This window comes from Melospiza georgiana, chromosome 5 (assembly GCF_028018845.1).
Source record: "Melospiza georgiana isolate bMelGeo1 chromosome 5, bMelGeo1.pri, whole genome shotgun sequence".
Taxonomy (NCBI): Eukaryota; Metazoa; Chordata; class Aves; order Passeriformes; family Passerellidae; genus Melospiza; species Melospiza georgiana.
This window is the reverse complement of record NC_080434.1, coordinates 56309229-56326519: the sequence shown is the minus strand read 5'-3', so window position 1 is coordinate 56326519 and position 17291 is coordinate 56309229. Positions and strand designations below refer to the sequence as shown.

General features: G+C 38.2%; 1 protein-coding gene across 6 annotated transcripts in view; it reads left to right on the top strand.

The window, feature by feature from the left end:
* Positions 1-17291, top strand: part of SORCS2 (sortilin related VPS10 domain containing receptor 2) — a 535446-nt gene that overhangs the window by 168218 nt on the left and 349937 nt on the right. For all 6 annotated transcript variants that reach the window (XM_058023757.1, XM_058023756.1, XM_058023755.1 and 3 more), the window contains exon 2: positions 5770-5837. In XM_058023757.1, coding sequence (XP_057879740.1) covers positions 5770-5837 — 68 coding nt within the window. The remainder of the gene's footprint in view (positions 1-5769; positions 5838-17291) is intronic.

The window sequence follows — 17291 nt, the reverse complement described above, 5'->3', positions numbered from 1 at the left end:
TTTTGTTTATTGCTGTTCTAGGTGCATCTATGCCATGGACTTGTGATATCAACTGATATGGTTACTTCAGCCATATGGCTATCTACTTCTCTGTTAAATATGATTGAAATCAGTCAGTTGATTTAGAATTAAAAGGTAGGAATGAGGAGCTCAACCCATACATATGCAGTGTCATACACATGGAGTGGTATCACAGAAACAATTTTCTTAGGAGCTTGCATTGAAAATCTGGCATGAGCTGGTAAAGGTTGATGGTGATGATGTTGAAGACTTGTGTTCTGTGCTTGAACTGTAGGCTCCTGAAAGCAGTAGATTTTCTTTTTGTCCTGTGTTTGTACAGAGCTAACAGAGAATAATCCTGTTCTGTGCTAGACAGTGGATTAAATCTATTTGATACCTAAAGTTACTTTTCTGTATGAATGTTTTCAGGGTCAATGTGTGAAGTACTATGTTTAAAATGGTTTTGAATCTGGAAGCAATCACAACCACTGCTTTTATTCAGCTCTTGTGGATGAAAATACCTCTTAGAGAACAGGAATTGAGTCATTATTGTGTCTTACTTTGAATTATGAGTTAATTCACTGTATGGAATTATTACTAATATTTAATACAAGTGCACTGGTATAGTCAATGACTTCATACACAGTAAGTCCTCTCGTCTCCCAATACAATTTAGTTGGAACAAATAGAAATCTAACTCTTTCAGTATTTCATATTAAATCATGTATTGCTTTTATGAACTTTATTACCAGAGAGGAGTAGAAACTTATACAGTGAATTCTTAATAGCTCAAATAATGGTTTAAATGTTTGCTTTTTTACCTTTTATCATAGTGCTGCAACAGAGTCAACCTAAATGCCCTTTTTCTGTTTAGTTTTCCTAGCGTAATCAAATTATGATGTAGTTATTAAGAGTAGTATGTTAGTCCATATAATAGCCTTGTAGTAATGTACCTCCATATTAATAATTTCCTGAATTTTAGTTTTCTCTTAAGAGTCTTTGTTTTAAATAAGAGATGTGAAAATTAACATTGCTCTTAGCGTGATGATTGAAGAGTCTGCTGCTGCAAAAGTGGAAATAGCTTGAGGGATTGGAGCAGTAGGTGGCTGCCTATAATTTGTTAGGGAGATTTTTGATTATTAGGTGTCAAAAAAGTTTTGGAATTACAGGGGGTGGTAGTGAAAAATTAATAGGATGTTCCTAGAACCTCTTGATCTCCCCAAAATAGTTGTGGTGTACAGTGGAATAGTTAAATAGCTGAAAAGGTGAGTGAGGCTCTGTTCTTGAGCAAAACAGCAGCTTATGTTCCGGTTATACAGGGTATTAAGTGCCTCTCATAAACACTTCTTTGGATTTCAGTGGGTTCATTCACATGAATTAAATTAAGCAGATGCTAAAAAGTTTGCAGAAACTTGAATCTGTCTGAGGAGTTTATTTTCCTGGTAGCTCTGGCTGCCCAGAAGTACTTACAGCATGCTCTCACTGTCTTAAAACTTGAGAAAAGACAAAAACTTGCAATCATACTTATAATTGTACATTTGAAAGTATGAGATTTTTGCTATGAAACTTCTACATAGATTAAAAATATCCCAAAACCTAAAATCAAAAATTTCAGGGGTCAAATAAAACTTTATCTGTAACAATCTGCATGTAGGTAGAAAAAGAGAGATCTTTGTTAAGAGTGGTCCATGAAAAAAAGCATCATGGAGGGAGCATGGGGAAAAAATAAAATAGTTTTCCAAAATTTGATGTTTATCAAAAAGAAAAGGACTTTAGCAAATCCTCCACAGAAAGATAAAATATAAACACCAGGAAAGGTGATTGATCTAGAATTCATTCCTTTTTCCCTTCTCTGCCCCCTTAGCTTGCATGGTGGTGAAAAGAGAGGATTAAAATGGGCTTCTTAAAGCCAAAATTTTATTAGGAAATGATTAAAAGCACATTGTGTCTTGTAAAGTGAAGTTGTTCTCTTTTCAGCCCAGACTTGCTGCAAAGCATTTTCAGAGGAGAGCAACGGGAAAGGAGAGGGGATAAACATAGATCATTCTAACTTTCATTATTCACCGGTAATAATATCTGGAATTTTCCATTTGTTTTTCTGGTCTGTCATTCACTGAAAACCCAGTGCACCCCTGAAGACAGCTCTATATCCAGAAAGAATTTTGGATCAAAACTTATTCAACTCCTTTGTTTGAAGAACAGTTTGGAGCTGTGGCTACTGAGAATTCACACAGGCAGAATGAAGTTATGGAAGCAGGGGAATGATGTGGGAGAATCAAAATTCCATGTGTGCACCCTACTGTCACTCTCCCCACCAAAAAAGGAGGGGGGAGGATGAGGTAGAAAAATTTCTGAAGGCCCAACACAGAGAAATTGACTGAAGCTAGTTATTTCTTCCATGGGAAACTAACTTCTAATGCACATTGCATTTGATTCTTGGAATTCATAAGGGATGTATCTACCATACCATGGCACATAGAGAGAAATACCAGCTTTATGGAGAGGCTTTTACCAAAGGCTTTGGTAAAGAAGCAGGTAATAGAGTATCAATTTTGTGATAAAAGCTGAAAGTTTTCACTTTCTTTTTTTCCCTTTCAGCATTTTTGTCCAGAAGCACCATCAGATATTCACAGGTCCCTAGCACACAACAGTAATCATTGTTGTCATCTCCATTGTCATACTCTGGGAGGGAACTCAAAGAAATATGGGCGAATTTAAGTTTAAATGGTTTAAAATGATTCACGAGTCTCTGGAAGTCTGAATGGAGTGGAGATTTCTAGATAATCCTATAAATTCAACTTAAAGTAAAAAAATCTGATAAATCTTAATTCTCCTTCATTGCCTACATTTAATTTAGCTGTAAAATAATAAGAGAAAAAAGTTAAATTTGTTGTTGCTGTCCATGAGTGATGGTAATTTGAGGTGGTTAAGAATCATATCCTTGATCACTGCTCAGTTGCTGCTGTGTCTCTCCCCACCACAGGCCACCCAAGCACTTTCACTAGAGAGCCATGTGTATGAACCACTGGCTTCAATCCAGCCTGTAAAATCCTCGTAATTATGGAGTCTCATTAAAATGAAATCAGTGAAACAGGCTTCTGCTCTTAAAAATGATGGGTAGAATCCAGAGATCCTGAAGACCTTTATGCTTTTACTGTGAAATAATTCTTTCTGTTCTTTGGATCTATCTATTAATTTAGAAAAAACTGCCATTATGGTCAGCCTGGATCCTGTTTTCAGGATCATTTGAAAAGGTGCCCTCATGCAAAAGGACTGTGCTGTAAAATTTGTTAAATAGATGGCCTCCATTATTCAGATACTGGGATGAAATCCGCTGGCAGAGTTGACATGATGGTCAGCCCCTCAGCAGCTTCATTCTTCTTAATTCATGACAGGAATCTGCTAATGTTATTAGAGAGTTCAGAGATGGTTTCTGATGGCTTTGTTTTTCCTACTAAGTCATTCTCTCCACTTCCAAAGTGCAAAATAAGGTATTTAAATTTTTAGATTAATTTACCAGTCAGATTGGAAAGTATTGACATATATTTTTTCAGAGCTCTGACTCAGTTTACAGCACCAATCCTGCCAGCATCAAGAAGATGTTTTACTGCTTATGGCTGCTCCCCACTGCAGTTTGCAGTTACCTGAAAGCCATTCAGTTGAGGTGTGTGGAACAGCAGTGCCTTTCTGGTTTGGTGTGTGCATGCCCAGATGAACTGCAGCTAGCTAGCAGTACCAGGAGCCTGGCAGTCTTCAACATTCCTGACAGGTGCTGAGCTACAAAAATGGCTTTTCTGGAAGGTTCTTTGTTGATGCATCCATACAGGTTATGCTCAAAGCAGGTAAAACTGAAGATGACACCATAGGATTTTCTGTGTGTGATTTTAACCTGTTTAATTCAGGAACGGAACATTGGGCTTAGCCTCTGGCAGGATGGCTCCAACACACATTGCTGAAAATTATCTGAATTTTAAAATTTCTAATTCTAGGATGTACAGGGATGAAGAAAGTTGGTTCACCAAGTTCAGGATTCAGCCTCCATTTCTGCATAAATGGAAGGAAAGAAAGTAGAATCTTTTGTAATTTTAGGTATTTTCTTTTTTATTTTCATGTACCAAGTATGCATTCTTGTATCTCTTAAAAAAATAAGTTCCAGATCAGTTTTTGTGACTTAAGAGGGATTATACTTGTTTGGAAAGGCACATTCTGAAACTTTTTCCTTAATAATTGGAGCCGATAGATGCTCCCAGTAGTGAAATTTCTTTCTTTTTCTTCTTAACTGCAAGCACCAGTAAAAGCTGTAGTTAAGACACTGATGATACAATAAATAGCTGACCTGGTAGAATGTGCTTGGGCTGTAGCCAGGAATCTCATCCACAGATACAATCTCCTTTAGAAAATGGTTCTTTCCCTTTGCTTTGTAAGTCTTGTAGTAACCTATTATTTTTTTTCTTTTTTTATGCCAAAACTTTTATTTTTATAAGTAATCAAATCCCAAAAAAGTGATCTGGTAAGTTGTGGCTCTTTTGAGAATAGGAGTGAATAATACTTGTGAATTATGGATTGTTTCCACTTTTGCTTATCTCAATATGTGTTGTGAGTTTATTAGGTTTGGCTAACCCTTGAGTGAGACTGGTATTATACCTCAGTTCTGTAAAACACTGAATTATTTCCATGTGATAACATCTTCAGTCTGTAATTCTGTTTTCTTACAATCTTCCGCATACAAGGAGTGCAGCATAAATGTATCATTGGCATATTTAATTATCTGAATAATCAAAGTGAACACCTACAGTTGCTGTTTGCTGTAGATTTCATCTGGTGCCAGGTAAATAACAGCTTGCCCCAAACTGTTTGAGACTGGTGTTGACCCCACACTAAAGAAAGCCTCCAGCTGTGCAGGGGACCAGCCTGTTCTGCCTCTCTGGGGTTGCCATGGGCATGTGGCTCTAAGAGCCACAAATGTGGACTGGCAGCAAATGAAAGAAACCTGTAAAAGATCCAAACATAAACCATAGTACTGAGCTTGATACACTGCTTGTGGACTAGAGCTTTACATTATTTGACCAGTAAATTTGTCACTTGTTGAGCAGATGGAAAATATTTCTTGCTGACTGTTTTCAAAGGATGAAGATGTTTTGTAGATAAAATTGGCTTGTGTGTTTTGTTGGCTGTTGCTGATGCAGATGAGTAATTTATTGAGCACAGAGCTGGTTCATGAAGGGGAAAAAGTGATTCTTCAAGAAATGAAAAGTGATAGCTATGAAAGTTGCATTGCTGATTTTGTGGGGAAGGCCAGAGCTCTTTTTCCCCCTGATTTTTTTAATCTAGATAATCAAAGTTAATCACCATTGTTTAACACTTTGGATTTAAAAAAAAAGTTGTGTCTGTAGAGTTGCCTCCTAAATTTAAACAAGCAACCAGGTTGTTTTTTCCTAATCAGAAAGTCATAAAGATTCCTTGAGGACTGTCTGGTGGTGGTGGTGGTATTTATGTGACAATTCCAACTCCACTGTTTATGTGAAATGGGCAATCTTTCACAGTCACCAGGTTTGCAGAAAATTTCAAGTGCTGAAATCACTCTTCCCAGGAAGAGAAATGAAAAAGTCAGGCTCAAAAGCAAAACTCTAAGAGTTAAAATGAGGTCAAATACTTCTCAGGTTTTCAGAAACCTTGCTTTTGTTTTTCCCAAAATCATGCTGCCCATGTATGTTTCTGTTTCTACATCAGTTTACATATTTAAATCTATTTATTCTAATTTTCTTTTAGGTGATCCTCATCCTTACCAAGTATTATCATACTGACATGGGGAAAGTTCTGGAGAGCTCTTTGTGGAGGTAAGTCCTCTGCTTTTCCTATAATCTTCACTCCTGTCGTTCTTGGAATAGATGCATCCCTTCCTTTTCCAGACTGCTGCTGGGCTGAGTTGGTAGCTGACTGATGCTACTGTGGTAAGATTATCCAGATTGTCATCAGCTCCTACTCCTTCTCTTCCTTGGATGCATTTCCTGTTGTTGAATTAGAGTTTGAAATGAGTTTTAACAGTAGAAACAAAGGATGATGCAGAACACAAGGTAATTTCTTGATGGTACTTTGCAAGCTGCCATGTTTTTCCTTTTCCTAGAAATTGTGCATCAAACTTACTCAAGAAGTTTGAAATGCTTACTGTGTTGGGATGTGTCCTTTGGGAATTCTTGCTGCTTGAGTAGTGTACTGAGGTTAGTAAATAATCCTGCTTTGGAAGTAGTTAGGATTGTCTGGATGAAGTATACCAGCAGTGAAGGTTATATTGTGTTTTATGACACCTGGGAATAAATAGTAATCCAAATAAATTTCTAAACTGATTCTTATTCCCATAATACTTGTGAATTAAGATACCAATATGCTTGTTGCCTGTGTGTGCACAGATTGCACAAAATTTTCCACAACAAATATTTTATGGACCCCTCAGGTACATTTGAAAAGCTAAAGTATTTCACTGTTATCAATAAATGTGATACTACACCAGTATTTGCTCTGCTGGTTTTGCTGGTTATCTCTAGCAGTAGAAATGACAGGAGAGTTAAATTCAAATGTAGATCATAAGCTTTGGGTCTAGAAACAAATAGTTTTATCTAAAACCTCATGGTTTAGGTATATACAAACTTCATGCTGCCCCAAGAGCTTGTTTGGGGACTCGACCTTCAGCTGTGAGTGTAAGGACCTTTACAGAGACAATCCAAGAAAAGGACTGGGTAGGGGAATATGGAATGGGGAAAGTCTGTTTCCAGGACATGCTGCAAAACAGCATTGTTACTTATTTTGAAAGAGGTGGCCTTGTTTTAACTGTGTGGAGTTTCTCAGTGACGGTGCTTCTGTAACAACTTGTTGTCATACCAGTGTCTGAATAGTGCTCAGTCTGGCCAGGGCCAGTGGTCCATGCAGAATAAGGGTATTTCTAGTTATAAGAAGGATTTATTCAGGAAAGGGAGTAAGATCAAATGGAGACTGCCCTTTTTAGGGCTGTGACAGTTTGTTTGTAACTATCCTTTAAACTTAAAAGATGCAAAATTTATTGCACGTTTGTTTCTGTTTTAATTTTTGTCCAACATCTTGTGCAAATAAGACAACCAAATGACAGTTTGGATACTCCCAACTGCGTAAGCTCACATTGCTTTTCTGTTATTTGTCAGTGGCCCTTACAACATATGCAATATATTTCAAGTTTTCCAATTCATACTTCAGAGTATCTATCATAGCCTTTTAAGCATTTTCAGTTGGATTCTTCAAAATAAACTCTTTGGTCTTATAAAATAAACATAAACCAGGCTTCAGATAATGTTTCTTTCTTTGGAGAACATAAACACTTAAAACAAGGTCATCCAGACCTTGCTGACAGCTGGTGTAAAGAACTGGTGTGAACTGCATTCAAATAAAATTGATACTAGCGTGCATCATCTGGAAATCGTGCCTTTTTACTTACAAGAAACAGATGTACCAGATGCTTTGGTACTGGCACAGGTCAGGTCCTGCCCCAAGGGCTGGGCACAGATGTCCCCAGGGCTCTCTCTCAGTGGTGTCAGGCTTTGGGGATATGCTGGGTGCCCATGGCTCCACTTTAGTGCAGCAGCAGGGATGGGACCTTGGGGGACTCTCCTTGGGTATGTCTTGCAATTTCACAGGGCGCAGACCAGCCAGGGTCTGGGCCTCAGGGTGCCCTGGGCTGTCCACTTGGTCAAGAGAGCCCTTGGGAGCTCACTCCTGGATGTGATGATGCCAGAACCTGCTGAGCCAGGGATGGGGAGGGAGGCTGGGACTTGCTGACCCGACCGGCTGGATGGGTTCTGAGTCACCTGGTCCAGTGGGAGGTTCCCTGCCCATGGCAGCAATGTTGGAACTAGATGGTCTTTCAGGTCCCTTCCAACCCAAACCAAACCATTCCATGATTCTGTGGTTTCTAAAACCAAGGTGGAATAGCTGAAAGGAAGTGAGTGCTTAAGATGAGCTCTTGGGCCAGGGGGTGCTACCTGGGTGATCCATGCCTGGCTATGTTCTGGGCTCACCTCCTTCCTCCACCTCTGCCCTCTGTGACCAAGTAGAGACAGTTGTCAAACTGGAAGAGTTACAAAGTGCGGGAAAAGTTCAAATCAGACCAACTATTGCAAAAGTATCAAGTAGTGCCCTCCCTGTTGAGATGTAGCTCAGTATTTGTACTAAATAACTGAATGAAGCTGAAGTCCCTTTACAGTCAAGGGACTTCTGTGTAAAATGGTTGGAGCTTCACCACTTTTCATCCATGTTTGCTGATGGAATTGTGGTGTTGTATTCATATTGGCAGCCTGCCTAGAATGTATAATGTATATATTTTTAAAATTTTTTTTTAATTCTCTTTTGCATTCTTATTTGTATCAAGCAAATATGCCATAAAACAGGTGTGAAAAATGATACAGGTTTTTTTTTTATTAGCAGAGAAATGCCATTAATCTGGTTCTGTGCCCTAGTGGTAACAGACCCTCTCCAGTTATTTCCTGAATTGGCCCAGTGTTTTTGTTCCTATGTTGCCTGGCTAGATAATACCAGAAATCATATTATCTAAGTCATTATGTGACTTAGTCACTAAGTGAAAGTAAACTAGTTTTATGAACTGATCAGTTCTGACTAGGGTAATTTTTTAATGTTGATATCCTGATTTCTCTTTCTGGTCAGTAAAAATTAATCTACCTTGATGTTTAACAGTTATTTTGTTACTTGAAACTGCGTCTTTCATCTTCTAAAACATATTTCCCCTTCATCTCTTTCCTTTTCTCCCATCACTCAAAGAATTTTTTCCCCCTTGTTTAGTGGAACAAAGAATGAGAAGAAATGGTGTAGTGATCCTTTTTTGTTCTTAGTGACTTTGGAGCTGCAGTCAGACTTTGAAGAGTGATGCAAATGGTGAAAAACACCAGTCAGAGGTACATGCCTAGGTGGGGAAACTCTGTGTGAAGATGATGTGTGGGTGGATCTTGATGATGCATTTTTGTACCTCTGCAGAGCATTGTCAGTTTGTGTAGGTAACTTATGCCTGCCCACATAAGTCAGGTTACAGGCTTGGGAGACCTAAGTTTGAATTACTTTAGAATTTTTTACTGTTGAATAAATTGGGAAACTAGTACTGTTAATGAAATTATTAACAGGGTTTTTACTTGTAACAGCCATGTCTGGTTGCACTGAAGAGGTGAAGATAAAATGCTGATGGAAGTATACAGTTAAAAATACCAGACTGTGCTTCTTTAGTCAGCTACTTCTGATGCTTTCTTAATTTGCTTATTAAGTAATTGTCAAGGTGTAAATTGTATAATTATTTTACTCAAAATAAGGTAGGGGAATAAATAGACATAACATTGGTTGCCTCCTGAATATAAACTAAAATTACTTTTTGAGAAGGAGCAGAGCATTGTTTTCAGGTCTACTTTTAGAGTTTCCAAACTGTGGTACATATTGGGGATACAGGTTGGTTGTCATGTTAGAGCTCATTAGCATACTGAAAAAAATTGAGAATTCAAATACTAAAATTACTGCAACAAGTTGTGCATACATAGAAGATACTTTACATACTAGAGCTGTTTGTGTCAGAGTTCACACACATATTTATCCACCATATTTGCAATATGAAGGAGCTGAAACCAACTGACCATTTAGGTTGAGTGTATGTTTGTATATGCTTTATGGACCCATTTGTGCACAAATATGTAGACGCACATATTTTACAACTTCAGATAACTCCTTGCATCTGTTGAATGCCTGCAACTTTCGATATAAGTATTAAATTTTACAATAAAATAGTTTAACTCTGAATTAGTAACCACTATGAAATTAATGGTAATACTTATCTGAGTTAATTAGTCCTAATAATATTGGAAATATAGATTATTATTATGATTCAATTTTATACATGGAACAACGGAGATGGTAATATTGCTGAAGGTTATGCAGTGGTGACTCAGCCCTCTATGGCCACGGAATTACCCTCCAACCCTGTGCTTAGACTGGCTCAGAGTCCTGTTACTGGTAGACATACAGCCTTCCCTTTCTTAGCTTGATCTAAGCAATGAATAATAGATGATTGCTAATAACGTTTTGATTGCATATTATCAAGCTGTAATGATAGAGTAATACTAAAGTGGCTTGCTGTGTAATTGCCATTGTTCCCAATGGCATCACCATGTTGTTGCTGCTTCACCACAGCAAAACAAATGACATTACTTGATGTTAACTGCACTGTTGGATCTGTTGGATCCTCTTAGCTTTGCCTGCTGAGTGCTGGGTAGCCCAAGATGTAGGTAGCCCTAGATGAATGCTAGGTAGCCCTGTTTTCAGAGATGTTGGGTTGTTTTGCCCCATGTTATTGCTAAAGAAATACTGAATGAAGAAACTTCCCCACCTCCTTAAATATTTTTGGATATCCCAGCTGAGATTTCTGGGAGTCCTTACTCCAAAAGCAGCCTGAGGGGGAAGGAAAGTTGAAGAGCTGTGGGAGGTTGAAAGTCTAGATCAGTGGTTGCAGGTAGAGGTGAGAACAGTCTGGAGAGCCTCCCAGGCAGCATCGTGCTTGCCAAATCCCAAGGAGCCAGGAATATCCTGGCTGTGGTGGCACAGCTCTTCCTGTCTGCACCCAAACAAGCCACCTATTCAAGAACAAGGCTCACTTGTGCAAGCCTGCTGGCCATCAGGAGGGATGGAGGCACAGTGACTGCAGGGGGCTTTGGGCATTGACAGAGTGCAGGCCTACACTAAAGTAAAAATCCAGACTACAAAGAGCAGGAGATTCTTTTAAGGTGGATAGAGTGAACAGCATACAGCTCAGGAAAGTAAAATTTCCAGATGGCTCACAGAATGTGTGAAAATGAATATGGACATTTGTTTCCAAAATCTTTGGACTTGTAGGTGAAATTCATTTCAGCTGTTTCCTGAAATTAATTTTAAAAGGAAAACAAAACCCCCCAATATACAGTTCAGTGCCCCAGTGAAATTTTTGGTATGAAGTACTGTTTAATAAATGAGCAACTGTATTCTGCAACAACTTGCACTTCCAGATGGCCTTATACTGTGCTCTGCTTTGAAAAGTGACTTTGTAGAAATGGCCCCAAGGGATGAAGTTATTGAGTCTGTGATTTTCATATCAAATTTTCTCCTTCCAAGTCAAAAACTAAAAAGAAATGACTTTCTAATTATTAGCCCAGTGAACTCAGCTTGGGATCTAATGTCTAGCTGTGCCTTCTGTAGTTAATGCATCATTGTGAGTAATGCAAGTTCTGCAATCAAAATAGAGTGTTCTTAATTATACCTGGGCAGCTCTCTTGTGCTCATATTATATCCTTATTTACACCTGTTCCACTGAGCAAAGGTTTTGGTCAGCGTTGAAAAGACAGTCTTAAAATTAGAATTTTCTTTTTCTTACTGAACAACAGATTTTTTTTATGCTCTCTTTGATCATATTTGCATATTCATGTAATAGTATTACAAAGGCTTTCATTGTCTTTGCTGCAACTTGCATTGTCTTGCTAATACTCAACAGTGTGCCATTATGAATTGAATTGTGCAGGAAAATATTTTAAATTTATTTTGGAAATATAAAATGTGCTGTAAAACCATAGTTAAAAAGTGGATGTAGTGGGTTTCAGCATTTCAGCAATGTTTTATTATGGGTGTCAGAAGGAAAAATATGTAGAAGGTAAAGGAAATTAAATAAACATATCTTGACAAACCTTGGAATGTGCAAGGAATTGAAGAGGTGATTATTGATGTTTTTAATGGGCAGTGGAATTGATTCAGGAGCACAGAGGGTGCTGCTGTTGCCATGTGTGCTCTAAGGGACACATGACCCACCAGTGACTTTCTGAGCCCAAGCCCAGCACAGTGGGTTGGCAGTAACCTTGTCGGTGCCTTGGTGTTCCGCTCATCCTGCCATGTTTTGGCTGTAGCTTTTGGCCTTTCAACAGAGGAATGAAATTTGGCTGTGGATATTTGGGACTGTTCTCTGAGTTGTGACCTGTAGACTCCTCTGAAAGAGATGTCTTTTAAAAGGCTTTCCTTTTCAAAGGCATGGGATTTTGCTGAAGCTGACACTTTTTGGTTTGTGTTGCCATATTAGCATTTAAAAATTATTTTGATGTCTTAGTATGTATGAAGGTCTGAACTGAAAAAAATATATCCTACAAGCAAGTAAAAGCTACCAAATAAGTCTGTCCAAATTTCTTCACAAATATCTCTTGGTTGCAGATGAGAGTGCTGTGTTACAACTACTTTTCCATGTCTTCAACAACTTGGAATAATGATGATGACTTTGAATGTTAACATGTTTCTGCACTAGCTTGTGATCACATAGAGAATATATGACATGCAGTTAGAAAGATCCAGTTAGAAAGCTGTGATTTATGTAGTTAGGAAAGGGCTCTTGCAGTACACTTGTACTTATTGAAACTGATTGCAGCATGGCTGCTGAACATGTTAAATACATCTTGGAGCATGAGACTTTTGCTGCTTTACAGGTTGATTCCTGCCCCCCCCCCCCCCCCTTTAATCCTCCTTCTGGAAAATGAATTAAGTAATTTCAAGATATAACTCATAATGAGTGAGTCAATTTATTGAGAAAGAATAGCCATTTATTTTAAATGGCTTAAGAATCCTTTTCTCTTGTTTGAGTAACTTGAGCCTAAGTAATCGAATTTCTGATTCCTTTAACTAGTGCAGCAGACTTTGTGGGAATTATACCACAGGTTTCTGTTTTAAGTAGACTCTGTTTGGCTGAGACTGATGGTTACAAAATTGATCTTTCCTTCCCAAGACCCATGCAGGTTGGTAGAAGTAGGATGCTTAAAGAAGTTGCTTTGCTGGTGTTTCCTCAATTTTGTCATGGTATTTTATTGAAAAAACCTCCCTACAAGAAATGATCCTCTTTCTTGCCAGCTTCAGCAGACAAGTTTAAGGTGAGAAACAGGAAATGCTGTCTTTCTATGCATTAGTCATCCATGAGGCTTGTGATTTTCTTTTGCCCTCCCTCCCTGCATAAAATAGGGAAGTTTTGCCCATGATCCACACTTCTATGTGAGCAAACTGAGAACAGCAATCTTGGGGCTTTTACTGTGGCATGATTCCTCTGTCCTAAGTTCATATGAAAACAGTTGAGCTGTCAGGTTTTTGGTAATCAGAGGTTCTTTGCTGGATTATCATCCATTAACTCCCACTGTCAGCAGGCTGGCACAGGAGGGAGGTACAGGGTCCATAACCTGGGGCAGATGGAATGACACCATCTCTTCTCTCTCTCTCTCTCTCTCTCTCTCTCTCTCTCTCTCTCTCTCTCTCTATATATATATATATATATATACATCTCTATATATATATCAATGTTTCCTTTGCCACTCTGCAAAATGAAATAAATGAGAAACCACAATCAAAGCAGCTAGTTTCATTGCTCATTGCATTTTCATGATGATGAATGAGGTATAAAACCTGGGATAGGATATTTTTTTTTAAACCTGGAAAGGGTGAAGTCATGGCGCCAGGGAACTTGTGATAAGGTACATGTGGCGTTCCACCCAGCAGCCAGTGATGCTGCTGGTTCCACCTTCATTCCACCATCCCATTCTGTGGTCTTTTTTGAGAATCTGCCCTTACTCTGCTTTCCTCACTTGGTCTTTTGTTTCTTGGGAATACAGGAAATTTGGAGAACTGATTGTGAGATTCCTATCAGGGCTGGGGCTGTAATACTGCATTAACACAAATAAAAGGAAGGTGCTGTGATGTTTATGGATGTTTAATGTTTATGTCCTTAAAGGTTTTGGCTTGAGCCTGAGAAGGACAGGAGTCCATCAAAGAGCATGGACACACCATGAGACTCATCTGAAAATACCCATATTTCCCCTATGAGACAGCTGATGGCACAGTGTCTTTTCATAGCTGATCTTTGAAGATATGCAACCCCCTGTTGCATCTCTTAGAGTTGAGCACCTTGTGCACTGATGTGGTCTGTGAAATGTGAGCAGCTTCACTTGCTCCTGCAGCACATGCAGCCTGCTCCAGAGCATCCACTGTGAACTGATTGCAAATTAATTTGGTTGTTGGGACTGAATTAATGAACAGCTGCATGGTTAATTATGCAGAATGGTATAGAAAAATGTAGTGTTAATGTTTTATACCCTCATTATCTCTGCAGTGTGGAATATATTTTTCAGTGTGAAAATAACAAAGGCAATATTTCCCACATAATTTATTTATTAAGATCATTGTATTGTTAGGCAGCTTTCTCTGCTTTAATTTGGTAAGAATAGGGAAAATTTAAAACTCAATACAGCAATACAGGCCAGTTTCTAAAATGTAAATATGATCTTGAATGCTGAGGAATTTGAGGGTGTAGGTAGATGACAAAAATGAAATACATTTTACAGTAAGATTTAAATGTCTTGATTTTTTTTTGAAGTGGGGGGGCATTCTGAAATACATGCTAGTTCAGGGCTTTTCCTGCCTCTCCTTGCAGCCTCTCATTGAAAAGATGACTGATCATATCGCAATTATTCAATTGAATCTCTGTTCAGGCTAATTTAAAAAAAATATTTTGGGGAGGTTTATGTGTAAGTTGAGTTTGTCCTCTCCTGCTCCCCTTATTTCTCCCTCGGTGTATTTTCCTTCTATGGCATATAGAACAGGAATAGCAAGTTACTATGTTTCAACAAATACCTATTCTTGAGCTAACCTTCAAAAAGGATACTTTCTCATTGATTTTTCTCTCCTAGTGGCCTTTTTTGGCCAGCTGTTATCCTCCCTCTCTCACAGAACTGGTTTGTCTCTTCTGGGTCTGATTGCTTCAGTCTAGAATGGACAAGCTGCTTTTTAGATGAAGTGTGAAGTAAGTTTTGGTATTTTGGCCTAATATATCAACTCAAAACCTGTTTTTTTGAGGCTGTTCCAGAATTGATATCCTTCTGATGGCAGGGCTTTCTCCTCACAGTTGCTTTGACAGACTGTAGGTATTTCAATGACCTGTGAATACATTTTATCCCAACTTTTTATCAGAGGATCTGTAATTGTCATTTTGGACAGGAGTGGGGCAGTACTTGTTATCACCTATTTGTTGAAAAGCATCTCTGTGAGTAAAAAAAGTTTGTTTTTTTTCAAATCTGGTATGTACTTTCTCTACCAAGTGAATATAATTTTTCTTGAAGAGTGTGCATGCAGCTCAAATTAGTCCCCTTGATAAAAAGGCATCATAGTAAGAGTGAAATACAACCATGCCTGGGCAAAACTAGGGAAGCAAGTAAAGAGACATATGGTAAAACATGCTTTGTTAATATCAAGAAACTTAACAATTGGGTTCAAAAAAATCTATGTCATTCAGCCTTTTGATAGTCTGGCTTCCAAGCTTTCCTTTCTGGCAGGAAGGGGATATATGGTTCTGCTTTCTGTGTGATTTAGAACAGTTTTCTGTAATGCTGATCTTTCCTTAGGATTGTTGGCTGTTCTGAAGACTTCAATGTAAAATTATTTAAAATTTTACTCTCCTCCAAGAATTTGGAAACTTATCATTGTTTTATCTTAATTGTTACCATATGCTGTCCAGTCCCTAATTTTGCAATGTCTTTTTGAGATAGAATGTAGAAATCAAGTTGTGCTGTTCTGAAGTACACTGACTACAGTTTGAGATTTCTCTCCCTTCACCCTACTTCTATGCAGTTTCTATGCTAAATACTGGTCTCTCAGGTTTCATTAATTTTAATTTTCTTCAACCTGACAGGTAGAATTAGAAAAATAACAATATTTTACTTTTTAATCTCCATTTTAAAATATTTGGAACCAAATATACATGGGATGGAGTTTTGTAAATATGATGATCTCAGGTACGTAATACTTAAGCTCTTGGTGCTCTTTTGGTGCAGTTTTCAGTACAATTCAGATTTCTCAGTGCTAGTGGGGAGGATGCACCAGTAAAAGATTAAACCTCTGCGCTGTGAAAATGCAGCATATTCTGGCACAGTGTGGAAGCCTGGAGTGAAAACTCCCATACCTCAGCTTTCCATGTGGCCTCAGATGAATATAAGAATCTGTTGGTATTCCAGAGTGGAAAGCATCCAAGAATCATCTTTAAATAAAACTGAAGAAGGAAGTAAAGTTAATTATGTAAAGACCAGAAAAGTATGTTATAAATACGCTTCATAAAACACCATGACCTATCATAGCATTACCTTTTCAGGTCTGGTTAGAGGAGCTCTCTTAATGTGCCCAGATATGAGAAAAGCAGGGTTGGAGTTCCAAGATCTTTAAAGTAATAATAGAACCTGGCTTCTCAAAAGCCTTGTAAACATTTGTAAGGTACATCAATAAATAAATACGAGTGAATATTTAAATATAAAATTATATTTGATTTCCATGCTAACTGGAAGTCTTGGTATATCCAGATACTTGAGTTCTTATGTTTTGGGTTTTTTTTTTTATTCATGTTTGGAATAGATACACAGTGCTGTTATTATAATAAAGATCATTATTTAATTTTTCTTTAGCGTGTTTGTTCGGGCTGGGAATAGCATGTAAGTTCTCTGATATCCAGTTGGTCACTTACATCTCTGCTTTGCTGGCAAGTTTCTACTGTATTGCATTCATGCAGAGCATGATTTAGTTGCAAGGAAGCACAATGGAAATCAAGTACTACCCCTGCTCAAAGCAGGAATGGCTGCAGAAGGTAATCAGGTCACTAGATCTGAAAAATGTCCAGGTCAGAAATCTCACAGCTTTACTGGGCAATGCTTTGCTGCTGTCATTGTGAGGGGTTATGTCAGCTGGCATTTCCCATCCTGCAGCTTGTGCTTGCCATCTATTGCCTTTTCACTGTCTACTCTGACCCTGTCTTATTTAAAACTTCTCTTTAGATGCTGAGTGAAATGAGATTCTCCATTAGCCTCATTTCCTAGAATGACCTAACCCAGCTCCCTCAGCCTTTCCTCGTACATTGTGTGCTCCAGTTCCCAGCATCTTAATGGCCCTCCATTGGACTGGCTTCACATTGCTGAGCTCTTTCCTCAGTGAAGTGACACAGATTTATTATTATTTTTTTTATTATTATTTTTTCATTCCATTTGCAGAACTGGGATTATCTGTTTTCTGGAAGTTCCTTTCTGCTGCTCTCACAATATAAAATAGACTCTTCTATGGTGAATTGTTTAGAATAGTTACCTTATTTATCTGAATGCAAAAATCAGTGTGAAATGGTGAAATCATTAGCAGGGGAAATTCAATTCTTTAGAAATTGCTTAGACACCCAAGTCACTTCATTACCTGTACAG